The sequence below is a fragment of the Lucilia sericata genome, unplaced genomic scaffold (assembly GCF_015586225.1).
Source record: "Lucilia sericata isolate MDLA Ls3-8-SP2 unplaced genomic scaffold, ASM1558622v1 Contig000310F_arrow, whole genome shotgun sequence".
NCBI classification, from domain to species: Eukaryota; Metazoa; Arthropoda; class Insecta; order Diptera; family Calliphoridae; genus Lucilia; species Lucilia sericata.
In genome coordinates this window covers 66,960-84,524 of record NW_023994334.1, presented here as the reverse complement: position 1 = coordinate 84,524, position 17,565 = coordinate 66,960, and the positions used below count along the sequence as shown (strand labels likewise).

The window sequence follows — 17,565 nt, the reverse complement described above, 5'->3', positions numbered from 1 at the left end:
AGTTCTGTTCTAGTTCTGTTCTAGTTCTGTTCTAGTTCTGTTCTAGTTCTGTTCTAGTTCTGTTCTAGTTCTGTTCTAGTTCTGTTCTAGTTCTGTTCTAGTTCTGTTCTAGTTCTGTTCAGTTCTGTTCTAGTTCTGTTCTAGTTCTGTTCTAGTTCTGTTCTAGTTCTGTTCTAGTTCTGTTCTAGTTCTGTTCTAGTTCTGTTCTAGTTCTAGTTCTGTTCTAGTTCTGTTCTAGTTCTGTTCTAGTTCTGTTCTAGTTCTGTTCTAGTTCTGTTCTAGTTCTGTTCTAGTTCTGTTCTAGTTCTGTTCTAGTTTTGTTCTAGTTCTGTTCTAGTTCTGTTCTAGTTTTGTTCCAGTTCTGTTCTAGTTCTGTTCGAGTTCTGTTCTAGTTCTATTCTAGTTCTGTTCCAGTTCCCCATTAATTTTTGTATTTTAAAATTTCTATTGGAAATGGTGTAGTTATTATAGTCTACAAACAGATAAGATAAAAATTAAAAGATTTTCTTTAAATAAAAATAAAAAATAGCTTCCAAAATTTTGCCAAACAATGCGTATGACAATAGATCAATGGCCCGCATAAAGCGTGGGCTAAATTGACCTTAAAGGTGTCAGATATACATTAATAACAAATATTTAGCATGGTCTTTTGTTAGACTCAAAATTAAATTGAAAATTTTGCTAGCAATTGTTTATGTATTAAAAAGCTACACTAAAGATAATAATTATAAGGTAAGGTCATTAGCCTAATAAAATAATGTATGGCGTCATAAATAATCTTCATAGTAATAAAATTTATAATGTGAAAAATTTTTAATTTAATTTAAAAAATTATTTTTGTTTAATAACAATGAACATTATTAAAGCAAAATGTAATTACGTTTTATTAAAGAAATTTAAAAATTTTGAAAAATTAAATTGTAAATTATAAACAAAATTATGAAAATTTTTATAAATATAGTATTTTTTTGAAATGAACTTGACATTGAATGTTGGCATTTACAAGAAATAAACAAAGCTATAAACAAATTATATTATTTAAAGAAAAAATAAACAACAACAACAAATGTGACATAAATTTAAAGATTTTTATATTTAAAACAAACAACACGTGAGTGGTTGATATGCTTTGATTTTTAATTTATTTTTTTGAAAACTAACAAGTTTTTTTTAACAAAATCTTTTATAGAAAAAACGGCAACAAAATCTAAAGCTGTGAAATAATTTAGTGATAGATGTCACACATTTTTGTAAATTTTTATTTATAATATAGACTAACCACACAAAATGTATCTTAAATTTATTTTGTTCATGGCTAATATACAGTTTTATTGTATCTTTTTTTTTTTGCTTTAGCTAATTAAAACAACAAACAACAAAATAATAACAAATACTCATAAGTCGAAAAATGAATGTCTATGTCGAGTATAGAAATTTATTGAATTGTAGCAAAATATTGAAATGATGTCATTAAATGCGATACAAAACAATCAAATAGAGAAGTTTATAGCAAAAACCACTATTTTATTTTTATATTAAATATAGAAATTTTTAATATTATTCTTAATGATGATGATATTTTTAATGGCAAATTATTGTGTTGTTTTATCTGCTTTTGCTTCGAACAAATAGATAATGAGTATTTCGTTTTATAAACAAAAAATTTATTTAAAACATTTATGTTTATTTTTTTTATATTTATTTTAAATTTCACACAGGTGACGCCAAATTGTTGTTATTTTGTTTTCGTGTCTGTAGGTTTAATTTTGATTTAATTTGTTTTTATTTGTATTTTATAATTTTATTTATTTTAAAAATTCACAAAAAATTTTATATTCTGCCAAAGAAGATTAGATAAATCGGTTTATTTACTTAAGGTTTCAATTGAAATTGTCGCCAAATTATCATATCTGTTGGATTTATGTATATGTGGAGTACTATTTGGATAATTCAAAATAATTCAAAAAATATTAAAAATTATAAAGGAAATTTTCTACAAAACAGTTTGTGAAGAAAAGCTTTCCATAGAAAAGCATTTTTCTATAGAAAAGTTTGTTTTTTAATGAAAAGTTTGTGAAGCAAAGTTTTCTATAGAAAAGTTGGTGAAGGAAAGTTTTCTATAGAAAAGTTTGTGAAGGAAAGTTTTCTATAGAAAAGTTTGTGAAGGAAAGTTATTTATAGAAAAGTTGGTGAAGGAAAGTTTTCTATAGAAAAGTTGGTGAAGGAAAGTTTTCTATAGAAAAGTTGGTGAAGGAAAGTTTTCTATAGAAAAGTTGGTGAAGGAAAGTTTTCTATAGAAAAGTTTATGAAGGAAAGTTTTCTATAGAAAAGTTTATGAAGGAAAGTTTTCTATAGAAAAGTTGGTGAAGGAAAGTTTTCTATAGAAAAGTTGGTGAAGGAAAGTTTTCTATAGAAAAGTTGGTGAAGGAAAGTTTTCTATAGAAAAGTTGGTGAAGGAAAGTTTTCTATAGAAAAGTTGGTGAAGGAAAGTTTTCTATAGAAAAGTTGGTGAAGGAAAGTTTTCTATAGAAAAGTTGGTGAAGGAAAGTTTTCTATAGAAAAGTTTGTGAAGGAAAGTTTTCTATAGAAAAGTTTGCGAAGGAAAGTTTTCTATAGAAAAGTTTGTGAAGGAAAGTTTTCTATAGAAAAGTTTGTGAAGGAAAGTTTTCTATAGAAAAGTTTGGGAAGGAAAGTTTTCTATAGAAAAGTTTGTGAAGGAAAGTTTTCTATAGAAAAGTTTGGGAAGGAAAGTTTTCTATAGAAAAGTTTGGGAAGGAAAGTTTTCTATAGAAAAGTTTGGGAAGGAAAGTTTTCTATAGAAAAGTTTGGGAAGGAAAGTTTTCTATAGAAAAGTTTGGGAAGGAAAGTTTTCTATAGAAAAGTTTGGGAAGGAAAGTTTTCTATAGAAAAGTTTGGGAAGGAAAGTTTTCTATAGAAAAGTTTATGAAGGAAAGTTTTCTATAGAAAAGTTTATGAAGGAAAGTTTTCTATAGAAAAGTTTATGAAGGAAAGTTTTCTATAGAAAAGTTTATGAAGGAAAGTTTTCTATAGAAAAGTTTGTGAAGGAACGTTTTCTATAGAAAAGTTTGTGAAGGAAAGTTTTCTATAGAAAAGTTTGTAAAGGAAAGTTTTCTATAGAAAAGTTTGTAAAGGAAAGTTTTCTATAGAAAAGTTTGTAAAGGAAAGTTCTCTAAAGAAGAGTTTGTAAAGGAAAGTTCTCTAAAGAAAAGTTTGTAAAGGAAAGTTCTCTAAAGAAAAGTTTGTTTAGGAATGTTCTCTAAAGAAAAGTTTGTTTAAGAAATTTCTCTAAAAAAGTTTGTTTAGGAAAGTTCTATAAATAAACGTTTAGTTAGGAAGTTTTCTATAGAAAAGTTTGTGAAGGAATGTTTTCTATAGAAAAGTTTGTGAAGGACAGTGTTCTGTAGAAAAGTTTGTTAAAAAAAAGCTTTCTTTAGAAAAGTTTGTGAAGGAAAGTTTTCTATAGAAAAGTTTGTTAAAGAAATTTTTCTATAGAAACGATTGTGAAGGAAAGTTTTCTGTAGAAACGATTGTGAAGGAAAGTTTTCTTTAGAAAAGTTGGTGAAGGAAAGTTTTCTATAGAAACGATTGTGAAGGAAAGTTTTCTATAGAAAAGTTTGTGAAAGCAAGTTTTCTAAGGAAAAGTTTTTTGAGGAAAGATTTCTATAGAAAAAGTTTTCAATAAAAGTTCTATTTGTATAGAAAATCTTGGAATCAAAGTTTTCTATATAAAAGCTTTGGATGAATGTTTTCTATATAAAAGCTTTTTAATAAAAGTTTTTTTCAAAAATTTAAAATTTTCACTAAAATTTAAATTTTCAAAAATAATAAATTTTTTACTAAAATTTTAATTTTCATTAAAATTTCGAATTTCTACTAAAATTTCGAATTTTCACTAAAATTTCGAATTTTCACACAAATTTCGAATTTTCATTAAAATTTCGAATTTTTACAAAAATTTCAAGTTTTCACTAAAATTTCGAATTTTTACTAAAATTTCGAATTTTTAATTAAATTTCGAATTTTCACTAATATTTCAAATTTTTTTCAAAATTATGTATTTTCACAAAAAAATTTTAAATTTTTTTAAAAAATGTTTCTAATTCTATAAATCAAATTATAAAAATGTTCTTATCTTTTTTTTAATTCAAATAAAATTTTAAACATCTTTATGCATATTTTTGAAAATCTTCTAAAAATAACTCAATATGCGCAATTTGTTTTCCTATAACGGTCGGCCGATAGTCTGTCTTATAGGAAATTGCGTTTTTCTTTCAACAAGATCGAGACGACTGCATGCTCGAGAGAAGAATAAAAAAATATCTCATTTACAAGTACCGCAAATCTTTTATTGAAACATTGCAAAATAAGCTAAAGTAGGTTTTTACAATAATGAAAAAAATAAATCTAAATAAACTGTAAAAAACAAACGCCAATGCATTGGTGTATTACAACATCTCAATGAATATCAATTGCTGTTAGTAGTAAAGATGGAAACAATAGAGCAACACAATAAAAGCGGCGGCTGCTGCAGTATGAATGATTGTAAAATTTGAGAAGTGGATCAGACAATCAACTAATTTTATGAAATGCTAAACCACAGATTAGCAATAAAAATCTCTTTAGTCTTGTTGAAATATTTGAAAACTAATTATATACATTTAGTTATAAAATCTAATATTTTCCCGCTTGTAGTTGGTGGTTTCAATTGTAATTTAGTTACGTTTTTGATGTTACGCTTCAGCAACAAAATCATTACAAATAAACTTTTTGTATTCAAAACTAAATAAAAAAAAAAAACAAAATTAAAACCAAAAGGCCAGTCAGTATTAGTGTTAATACTCAAAATGATAATGTTTTCATTTGTTTAACTGACAGTTTGACTATTTGACGTTTTGTCTTGCTGCTGCTATAGTCGGCATAAATGTTGTACAAGTGTTAACTACTACTAACCTCCATTTAATAGTTTGTCTATTGTTTTTTCTTTCGTTTACATATTGTTTTTGTAATATACAACTGCAACAACAACTGCTGCAACAAATAATTAACAATATTATAGATTTTTGCTTTGTGTATAATTTTACACTTCAGTTTTTTTTTTTTTTTTTTTTGTCTTTTAAGTATGTGAGAAGGTTATTAGCAAATATTATGTGGTTTGATCTAGTTTTAAACGCAAACCGTAATACAAGTACATTTTACAATAAATGCAATAAACACGAGTTTACAAATTCCAGAAAAATTGTGGCGTAATGTGGAAAATATTGAAATCTAGGAGATGAATTACAATACAAAAGGCGCCAGTGTAAAAAAACCGCAGGGAATTTTGCAAGGAAATGTTTCCACAAATGGAGAGGTGACGAAGAATAGAATAGAGCAAAAACTTTAAACTAGACTAGACTAGAGACTAACCTAGAGACAGGACTAGAGACTCAATTAGTTCTAGTGCAGTACTATTTCTATCCTAGTTCTATTCTAGTTCTGTTCTAGTTCTATTCTAGTTCTGTTCTAGTTCTGTTCTAGTTCTATTCTAGTTCTGTTCTGTTCTAATTCTGTTCTAGTTCTGTTCTAGTTCTGTTCTAGTTCTGTTCTAGTTCTGTTCTAGTTCTGTTTTAGTTCTGTTCTAGTTCTGTTCTAGTTCTGTTCTAGTTCTGTTCTAGTTCTGTTCTAGTTCTGTTCTAGTTCTGTTCTAGTTCTGTTCTAGTTCTGTTCTAGTTCTGTTCTAGTTCTGTTCTAGTTCTGTTCTAGTTCTGTTTTAGTTCTGTTCTAGTTCTGTTCTAGTTCTGTTCTAGTTCTGTTCTAGTTCTGTTCTAGTTCTGTTCTAGTTCTGTTCTAGTTCTGTTCTAGTTCTGTTCTAGTTCTGTTCTAGTTCTGTTCTAGTTCTGTTCTAGTTCTGTTCTAGTTCTGTTCTAGTTCTGTTCTAGTTCTGTTCTAGTTCTGTTCTAGTTCTGTTCTAGTTCTGTTCTAGTTCAGTTCTAGTTCTGTTCTAGTTCTGTTCTAGTTCTGTTCTAGTTCTGTTCTAGTTCTGTTCTAGTTCTGTTCTAGTTCTGTTCTAGTTCTGTTCTAGTTCTGTTCTAGTTCTGTTCTAGTTCTATTCTAGTTCTGTTCTAGTTCTGTTCTAGTTCTGTTCTAGTTCAGACACCAGAGTTCTAGACTGATGTTTAGAAACTGGACTAGCGACTAGACTTGAGACCAAACTAGAGTCTAAAGATGAGGATTACTAGACTTTAAACTAAAGAATTGATTGGAGTATAATTTTTCAATCCACATAAGATTTTGCAACAACAGTTTTATCATTAAAAAATCTATAAATTGCTAAAAATTTCATAAAATATTTATACCTATCAAATATTGAAAGTTAACTACGCAATATATTTAATCGAAATCTTAAAAAACTAGTGACAAAAAGACGTCATGGGGGCTCTCATGTGCAGTTTATTAACCCAAATACTATTTTTGGTCAAACATATAAAATGTTGTAATGCTAAAACAGACCAAATTTAGACTAAACTATTTATGTAGTTAAACATTATTATGAATTTTGTTAAACAAAAACAAAGAAACTTTCAAATTTTTTCCAACTCTAAATAGTAGATGTAAACGCAAATGGAAAACCTTAGGTTTGAGGTTGACCATATCAATATATAAATAAATAAATAAAACAGCCAGCAGCTATATTAAAACGCATGATTCATGGAATAAAAATAAAAAAATTTTAACAAAAAACCGGAAAGTTGAATTAAACAGAAAAATAAAACAACAAAACAACTTCAAATAAGTGAATGATTAAAAATAAAACGAAATTAAAACTAAAATTTTTATTTTTTTGTATAAAACATAAAAATACAAAACAAAGAAAACATGAGAAACATAAACAAATCACGGACACTGATTATATTATTAAATAAAATAATTAGTTTTATGTTGAGAAAAACAACATTTAACTTACCATTTGGCGGTGGTCTCCAGGTGTAGTTCATGATATGAAGCGGTAAATTGAAATTTGGCAGCACGTTTATTAACACGCTGCAAACGTTTCCAAACACTACCCATAGCTGGCATGATGATGAAAAACTTTTAAATTTGTTCTCCTCTTAAACGCTGATAAAATTTAAATCTTTATTAATATTTTTTTCTTTAGAGATAAACCTTTAACAGGTTCGTCACTAGTTGGGTTTTTTATGAAAATATTTGATTTTTTACTAAAATTTTAGTTTTTCGTTTTTATTTAACAAAAAACTATTTTCTTTTATTAAAACTTTAAAATTTCATTTAACATTTGTGCGTTTTCTTTTTTAAATTACACAGATTTTGTGTATTTTTAAAACATTTTCTTGTTTGATTTTGACATTTTTTGGATTTTTTTTTAATTAAACTTTCAGCACCGTTTCAATTTTAATCTGTAATTGAAAGAAAAATTAATTTATTATAAAATTTTTTGTTATCGTTGCTATACTATACAAATATTTTTATATATTTTGCATTTTAAACATTTTTAAATGATAACGTTTCATTATTAAAATGATAACTTCGACTGTCATTTAATAAATGTTTGTATTTTTTATTTTCATTACTTGTTGGAAGGTCAAAAAGCCAGGTGATTTTAAAAGAAAATTTTTTTTTATAATTTACAAATCTGTTCTAATAAAACATTCATTTATTAAATAATTAAATACAAATTTATTTAAATTTATTGCAAAATCAACTATAATAACAACTATTGCGTAGCATGTTTTATTACCACGTAATGCAAACAAATTGTAAACGAGAGTGAGAGATATAATAATCTCTCTGAACTAGAACTGAACAAGAACTAACTAGAACTGAACTAGAACTGAACTAGAACTGAACTAGAACTGAACTAGAACTGAACTAGAAACTGAACTAGAACTGAACTAGAACTGAACTAGAACTAACTAGAAACTGAACTAGAACTGAACTAGAACTGAACTAGAACTGAACTAGAACTGAACTAGAACTGAACTAGAACTGGAACTAGAACTGAAACTAGAAGCTGAACTAGAACTGAACTAGAACTGAACTAGAACTGAACTAGAACTGAACTAGAACTGAACTAGAATGAACTGAACTAGAACTAGAAACTGAACTGAACTGTGAACTAGAAACTGAACTAGAACTGAACTAGAACTGGAACTCGAACGAACTAGAATGACCTAGAACGGACACTAGAAACTGAACTAGAACTGAACTAGAACTGAACTAGAACTGAACTAGAACTGAACTAGAACTGAACTAGAACTGAACTAGAACTGAACTAGAACTGAACTAGAACTGAACTAGAACTGAACTAGAACTGAACTAGAACTGAACTAGAACTGAACTAGAACTGAACTAGAACTGAACTAGAACTGAACTAGAACTGAACTAGAACTGAACTAGAACTGAACTAGAACTGAACTAGAACTGAACTAGAACTGAACTAGAACTGAACTAGAACTGAACTAGAACTGAACTAGAACTGAACTAGAACTGAACTAGAACTGAACTAGAACTGAACTAGAACCTGAACTAGAACTGAACTAGAACTGAACTAGAACTGAACTAGAACTGAACTAGAACTGAACTAGAACTGAACTAGAACTGAACTAGAACTGAACTAGAACGGAACTAGAACTGAACTAGAACTGAACTAGAACTGAACTAGAACTGAACTAGAACTGAACTAGAACTGAACAGAACTGAACTAGAACTGAACTAGAACTGAACTAGAACTGAACTAGAACTGAACTAGAACTGAACTAGAACTGAACTAGAACTGAACTAGAACTGAACTAGAACTGAACTAGAACTGAACTAGAACTGAACTAGAACTGAACTAGAACTGAACTAGAACTGAACTAGAACTGAACTAGAACTGAACTAGAACTGAACTAGAACTGAACTAGAACTGAACTAGAACTGAACTAGAACTGAACTAGAACTGAACTAGAACTGAACTAGAACTGAACTAGAACTGAACTAGAACTGAACTAGAACTGAACTAGAACTGAACTAGAACTGAACTAGAACTGAACTAGAACTGAACTAGAACTGAACTAGAACTGAACTAGAACTGAACTAGACTGAACTAGAACTGAACTAGAACTGAACTAGAACTGAACTAGAACTGAACTAGAACTGAACTAGAACTGAACTAGAACTGAACTAGAACTGAACTAGAACTGAACTAGAACTGAACTAGAACTGAACTAGAACTGAACTAGAACTGAACTAAAAAAAACTGAACTAGAACTGAACTAGAACTGAACTAGAACTGAACTAGAACTGAACTAGAACTGAACTAGAACTGAACTAGAACTGAACTAGAACTGAACTAGAACTGAACTAGAACTGAACTAGAACTGAACTAGAACTGAACTAGAACTGAACTAAACTAGAACTAAAACTAGAACTGAACTAGAACTGAACTAGAACTGAACTAGAACTGAGCTAGAACTGAACTAGAACTGAACTAGAACTGAACTAGAACTGAACAAACTGAACTGAATGAACTAGAACTGAACTAGAACTGCTGACTGAACTAGAACTGAACTAGAACTGAACTAGAACTGAACTAGAACTGAACTAGAACTGAACTAGAACTGAACTAGAACTGAACTAGAACTGAACTAGAACTGAACTAGAACTGAACTAGAACTGAACTAGAACTGAACTAGAACTGAACTAGAACTGAACTAGAACTGAACTAGAACTGAACTAGAACTGAACTGAACTAGAACTGAACTAGAACTGAACTAGAACTGAACTAGAACTGAACTAGAACTGAAAGAACTGAACTAGAACTGAACTAGAACTGAACTAGAACTGAACTAGAACTGAACTAGAACTAGAACTAGAACTAACTGAACTATAACTAGAAATAAGTCAATTGAAGATTATTTTTCTTTAAAAACAATATTTTTAAAAGATTTTTAAAATCATTATAAATTTCCAAAAATTATACACAACTTTCTTATCAAATTATCAAAAAATAAACATATTGAATATTCCAACAGTAAATATAGTAATTCAAACTCATAAATAAAGGTTGTTTTTTTTTTTTTTCAATAAAACTCCAGAAAAAATTCTTTAACGAAAATTTAATCAACATATTTTTTCAACATGTTTAGAATATTAATGGGAATTTTCATAAACACACGACAATAAACCAAAACGAAAAAAAAAATTCAATAATTTTGTTTTTGTGGAAATGTCCACAATAACTTCCCTAGATATAACAGAAATTAATGAATGATTTCTAGAGGAGTGGGTAAGAAGTACAAAAGCATTTAAAAGTTGCAAGTAAATGTGACAACTGAAGAAAAACAGATAATGTAGACAATGATAGAGAAGAACACATAGTAAATGTTTGTATTACAAAATAATGTAGTTGAAAACCATGACAACTAATAAAAACAACAACAATAGAAACAATATCAGCAATATCAACAACAATAATACAAATAAAGACAAAAAAAACAAAAGACAACATAGGATTTTATATGTATGCACAGACAAATGTCTGTCAGCCCTTCCCTCCAGTTAGGCAGACAGCCAGTCAAGCAGGCAGTCGAACCAAAACATTTGACTGAACATACTATCAACTACTTGGATGTAGATTTTTGCACATGTGTAGATTTGTTAAAGACATTTGAAGAATGTTAAATCACAAGGGGGTCCCTTCTTGTTGTACTTGCACAACGTCTCGCTCTCTGTCTTTATAATTATCATTATCATCAACAACAAATACAATTTGCTGTTGTGGATGGATATCTTTTACCCCGGTTTACCTCTCTGTCTTTATAGTTGAGGTGTTGGTGGCGGTGGCAGGGAAATTGAGGGACAACATCGTTTGTAACAGCACATGTTTTAAATTTGTATCATAAAATTTTTAATAACGAGTGTAAGAATTAGAGCTGTAATTAGGATTATTTTTATAGGAAATTCCGAAAATAGATTTTTCCGAAAATTTCCCACAATTTTGAAAAAGATTTCTAAATTTAGAAAAAGTTTTATATCATATTCCTTATTTTCAGAATAGTTGCCCTTGAAATTTCTTAAACTAAAAATATTTTAAAAACCTTTTTATTGAAAAACCCTGTTAAACAAAAACCCAAAACACAAAATGCTCATCAACTGTTTACTAAAGGTAATTTAAGTAACCAGCAACTACACAAACAGCAAAAAAAAGTTAAATAACTAAAACAAAAACAAAATAACACAAGAAAATGTATCGAAAATTATTTTAGATTTGTTTATAAGTTTACAACTACTGCTGCTGATGTTGTGTTGTGGCTGCTGCATTTTGCAGATGCTGCTTTTATGGATTTGCTTGGAAAATAATCTCTGGTAATTACCAAATGACAGCCAAATTGATACACGAGTGTATGTATTTAAATTGTATAGCCGGTTTTGTTCTTTTAAATGTTGTTGTTGTAGTTAGAAATATAATTTTTAGACTGACATTCAAGTGGGCAGGATATAGACGATGATGTTGATGTTGATGACGAACATAACAAAGTAACAACAAATTTTACTTAAAAGAAAGGTGGGTTTTAGAAACAAAAATTGTGCAAAAAAAGCACAAAAATGAATACCTTTCAAGTAGTATGAAGTCATGAAAGGAACTGGTGATAAAAAGGTTTTAACAACAGGTAATTTTTTCTATAAAATGTGGCTTAAGATTAGTAGGAGAGGAACAAATTTTAAGGATTATTTGCAAAACTAGAAGAGATTATGCAAATTATTAATTTAGTGTGAAAAAGTAATTAAAATGGACAGTTCCCTTGGGAGGAGTAGGGTTTTCAGAAGTGTTTAGAACTAGAACTGAACTAGAACTGCACTAGAACTGAACAACTAGAACTGAACTAGAACTGAACTAGAACTGAACTAGAACTGAACTAGAACTGAACTAGAACTGAACTAGAACTGAACTAGAACTGAACTAGAACTGAACTAGAACTGAACTAGAACTGAACTAGAACTGAACTAGAACTGAACTAGAACTAGAACTGAACTAGAACTGAACTAGAACTGAACTAGAACTGAACTAGAACTGAACTAGAACTGAACTAGAACTGAACTAGAACTGAACTAGAACTGAACTAGAACTGAACTAGAACTGAACTAGAACTGAACTAGAACTGAACTAGAACTGAACTAGAACTGAACTAGAACTGAACTAGAACTGAACTAGAACTGAACTAGAACTGAACTAGAACTGAACTAGAACTGACTAGAACTGCACTAGAACTGAACTAGAACTGAACTAGAACTGAACTAGAACTGAACTAGAACTGAACTAGAACTGAACTAGAACTGAACTAGACTGAACTAGAACTGAACTAGAACTGAACTAGAACTGAACTAGAACTGAACTAGAACTGAACTAGAACGAAACTGAACTAGAACTGAACTAGAACTGAACTAGAACTGAACTAGAACTGAACTAGAACTGAACTAGAACTGAACTAGAACTGAACTAGAACTGAACTAGAACTGAACTAGAACTGAACTAGAACTGAACTAGAACTGAACTAGAACTGAACTAGAACTGAACTAGAACTGAACTAGAACTGAACTAGAACTGAACTAGAACTGAACTAGAACTGAACTAGAACTGAACTAGAACTGAACTAGAACTGAACTAGAACTGAAACTAGAACTGAACTAGAACTGAACTAGAACTGAACTAGAACTGAACTAGAACTGAACTAGAACTGAACTAGAACTGAACTAGAACTGAACTAGAACTGAACTAGAACTGAACTAGAACTGAACTAAGAACTGAACTAGAACTGAACTAGAACTGAACTAGAACTGAACTAGACTGAACTAGAACTGAACTAGAACTGAACTAGAACTGAACTAGAACTGAACTAGAACTGAACTAGAACTGAACTAGAACGAACTAAACTGAACTAGAACTGAACTAGAACTGAACTAGAACTGAACTAGAACTGAACTAGAACTGAACTAGCTGAACTAGAACTGAACTAGAACTGAACTAGAACTGAAACTAGAACTGACTAGAACTGAACTAGAACAGACTGAACTAGAACTGAACTAGAACTAGAATAGAACTGAAGAAACTGACTAGAACTGAACTAGAACTGAACTAGAACTGAAACTAGAACTGAACTAGAAACTGAACTAGAACTGAACTAGAACTGAACTAGAACTGAACTAGAACTGAACTAGAACTGAACTAGAACTAACAGAACTGAACTAGAACTGAACTAGAACTGAACTAGAACTGAACTAGAACTGAACTAGAACTGAACTAGAACTGAACTAGAACTGAACTAGAACTTAACTAGAACTGAACTAGAACTGAACTACAACTGAACTACAACTGAACTAGAACTGAACTAGAACTGAACTAGAACTGAACTAGAACTAAACTAGAACTGAACTAGAACTGAACTAGAACTGAACTAGAACTGAACTAGAACTAGAACTAGAACTGAACTAGAACTGAACTAGAACTGAACTGGAACTGAACTAGAACTGAACTAGAACTGAACTAGAACTGAACTAGAACTGAACTAGAACTGAACTAGAACTGAACTAGAACTGAACTAGAACTGAACTAGAACTGAACTAGAACTGAACTAGAACTGAACTAGAACTGAACTAGAACTGAACTAGAACTGAACTAGAACTGAACTAGAACTGAACTAGAACTGAACTAGAACTCAACTGAACTGAACTTGAACTAGAAGGGAACTAGAACTGAACTACCACTATAGTTTAGTTATTTGTATTTAAATTATAATTTGTAATTTATTTTCAATTTCGAGGAAAATTACGACAATTTTGTTGTTGATTTTGTAACCTTGCCACCAATGTGCCAATTTATAGTTTGTTGTAGTTGTTGTTTTTTTTCTATTTATTACACATTTTGTTTGCAACATCACGATACTTCTTCGAGTGTCTTGTGTCTTCTGCTGCCACTTTGATGTTTTTGTTGTTTTTCTTGTATTTTTTATTTTGACATTTTTTCTTGCTGCAATTTAATGAAAGACAACCTTGAATAATTTTTTGCTAAAAAGTTTTGTTGTTGTTGTTTTTACTATGTTTTAATAGAGACAGACACATATTTTTAATGAATATTAGTAATTTTTTTAATTTAATTTAAATAAATTTCTTGGAAATTTTATTAAAATTATAAATTTTATTATTTTTTTACATGGTGGTGGTTTTTTGTCTTTGTTGTCTGTGTATTTTAACAAAAATTTTCTGGAGAATTTATTCTTTGAACTTTTTGACCTTTACTTGTCTTAGCTAGAATTACAATAACAAAAATTTAACATTTTAATGCAAATTTTTAATTAGTAATATTTAAATTTTATTAAGAACTACACTTTCTATTTAAAACTTTTTTTCTTCATTCTCTTTTTCTTTTAATAACTATTTTGTATTTGCACCACCTTTTACTTATTGTTGTTGTTATTTACCACCCCATTTGGTGGTTATATTAAGGTGTCACTAACAAAAAACAAAAACAATACTAAATAGAAAAGCAAAAAAACGAAAAAACAGAGACGATGACGAATGTTTTTCTTTGCTTGTTTTTGTTCTAGTAGTAAATGGCTGTTTGTCTTTCTAAACAATGACGTCACTTTGTTATTTTTTCTGCACTTTATAATAACTGCACTATTTTCACAAATACAATTAATATTTTTTCTTTAAAATATATTTTATAGCAATTATTTTTATAAAACTTGATTAAGTTTGTTTTATTATCATTTTAGTGTAAATTTTTTTCATTTATTTTTTGCTTAAATAAGAAGAAGACACTGACCACTTTTGCACAAACCTCGTTGTAAAAACCAGGTTTAAATTGTATGCGTTAGAGCGAGAGCACAATAGTAAATTTCTCTGTGTGTAGAGTTTTAGCAACAACAAAAACAGTAATATTATTGTTGTTGCTTTGTTATTTTTTCACTTTTCTTGTTTCTTGAAGAAAAACCGCTATCCGCTTTAACAATTTAACGACAACCGCTTCGTTTGCTTGCTCATAATTTACTGAGGCAAAAAGAAGACAGAAAATTTTTCATTATTTTTGTGTTTAGTACTGCCGGATGGGTAAATGTAAGTAATTTTAGCGATTTTTGTAGCAGGTGAAAACAAAACATTATACGGCCACAAATTATAAAGTATTTCTCTAAATTTTTTACTAAAGTGCTTAAAATGTTTCGAGAAATTTATTTTAAATAAAACTTTCACAAAATTTTAATTTTCACTAAAAAAGGATTGGTTTTTACACAAAAAGTCAGATTTTTTAGTGAAAACTTAATGAAAAGAAAGAAGTATTTTGTAAACGGGTTTTAATATATCTACTCAAATTAGTGTTTTTATTTTCCCCCTTCTTGTTATTGCAACTATTTTATCAATGTGGCATCTCAGCTTTCAATTGTTTTGTTGAAGTGTGGAACGAAACAAACAGCTGTTATTGTTTATAAATACAATTTTAGGTGAATTTTTAATATATAATAATAATAATTAGTTGAAAAGAAGTAACTTTTAAACAATTTATAACAAAAGTGCAATTCGAAAAGTTTTTGTTATCATTTTAAATTTAAATTCTCCTATCAAATTAATTTTCCTCAATTTCACCACGGAAATGCAGAGGAAACCCAACACATCAGTGTTGCCAGAACTTCTTTAGAAAAAAGTGTTATATGACGTTAAAAGTATTGAAATTTCTTTAATAAAGTGCTAAAAAATCCATATCAAGTTTTTAAAAAGTCGATTAAACCATGTCCGTTAAACCACTCCTCCCCCACATCGGACCTTAACCATCCTGGAGTGAAGTATGTCGAATGATGTTCTGAGTCTGTTGAATGAATGAGAAGTGTGCTGTACTAGAACAGAACTAGAACAGAACTAGAACAGAACTAGAACAGAACTAGAACAGAACTAGAACAGAACTGGAACAGAACTCGAACAGAACTGAACAGAAACTAGACCGAACTAGAACAGAACTAGAACAGCACTAGAACAGAACTAGACAGAACTAGAACAGAACTAGAACAGAACTAGAACAGAACTAGAACAGAACTAGAACAGAACTAGAACAGAACTAGAACAGAACTAGAACAGAACTAGAACAGACCCTAGAACAGAACTAGAACAGAACTAGAACAGAACTAGAACAGAACTAGAACAGAACTAGAACAGAACTAGAACAGAACTAGAACAGAACTAGAACAGAACTAGAACAGAACTAGAACAGAACTAGAACAGAACTAGAACAGAACTAGAACAGAACTAGAACAGAACTAGAACAGAACTAGAACAGAACTAGAACAGAACTAGAACAGAACTAGAACAGAACTAGAACAGAACTAGAACAGAACTAGAACAGAACTAGACAGAACTAGAACAGAACAGAACTAGAACAGAACTAGAACAGAACTAGAACAGAAATAGAACAGAACTAGAACAGAACTAGAACAGAACTAGAACAGAACTAGAACAGAACTAGAACAGAACTAGAACAGAACTAGAACAGAACAGAACTACAACAGAACTAGAACAGAACTAGAACAGAACTAGAACAGAACTAGAACAGAACTAGAACAGAACAGAACTACAACAGAACTAGAACAGAACTAGAACAGAACTAGAACAGAACTAGAACAGAACTAGAACAGAACTAGAACAGAACTAGAACAGAACTAGAACAGAACTAGAACAGAACTAGAACAGAACTAGAACAGAACTAGAACAGAACTAGAACAGAACTAGAACAGAACTAGAACAGAACTAGAACAGAACTAGAACAGAACTAGAACAGAACTAGAACAGAACTAGAACAGAACTAGAACAGAACTAGAACAGAACTAGAACAGAACTAGAACAGAACTAGAACAGAACTAGAACAGAATTAGAACAGAACTAGAACAGAACTAGAACAGAACTAGAACAGAACTAGAACAGAACTAGAACAGAACTAGAACAGAACTTGAAGTGAACTGAACTAGATATCTGCTAGAACTAAACTAGATTTAAAACTTTACACGAACTAAATAATTGATTATTAACATTGTCTTTCTTATATTATTATCATTTACTCCCTCTCATACTATGTTTTGCTTTTCTCTTTTATGCAGCATCAATTCAAATTAAGCTCTTTTAGTATTCCTTTGATATTTTCACTTATGCTTCTTTTTAATTCATAAGCAATTAGTTTCATATTAATCTTCCTACGGTACGGTGATCGGAAAAAAGTAAAGTTTAAATCGGGAGTGTTAATTTTTATTTTTTGGTAAAAAGTGTGTTTAATAATTTAATTTGTTTATAAATAAAAAGTTGGTATAAAAATAATATTAAAAAAGTGTTTTTAATAAAAATATATTAAAAAAGTAATAAAAAAGGTTTTAATTAATAAGTCTTTTATAGAAAATGGTTAAAAATAATAAGCATTTTTAAATTTCTATTTAAAAAGTTTAAATTATTGTGTTTAAAAGCTTTAGTATAAAATTTCTCTAAAAAGTGTTTTTTTTTTTAATAAATTTATTATTTCTAATTAAATTAAATGCA

General features: G+C 29.3%; 1 protein-coding gene across 10 annotated transcripts in view; it reads right to left on the bottom strand.

Moving 5' to 3' along the window:
• Nucleotides 1–15,047, bottom strand: part of LOC119603509 (EH domain-binding protein 1) — a 59,057-nt gene extending 44,010 nt beyond the window's left edge. For 7 of the 10 annotated variants that reach the window (XM_037955541.1, XM_037955544.1, XM_037955546.1 and 4 more), the window contains exons 1-2: nt 14,822–15,040; nt 6,965–7,415 (exon numbers count right to left, since the gene is read on the bottom strand). In XM_037955541.1, the coding sequence (XP_037811469.1) occupies nt 6,965–7,077 (113 nt within the window). In that variant the 5' untranslated portion in view covers nt 7,078–7,415; nt 14,822–15,040. Of the gene's footprint in view, nt 1–6,964; nt 7,416–14,447; nt 14,775–14,821 lie in introns of those variants that run through there. The other 3 variants (XM_037955549.1, XM_037955542.1, XM_037955543.1) reach the window with 3 other exon arrangements.
• Between the last annotated feature and the right edge of the window lie 2,518 nt (nt 15,048–17,565).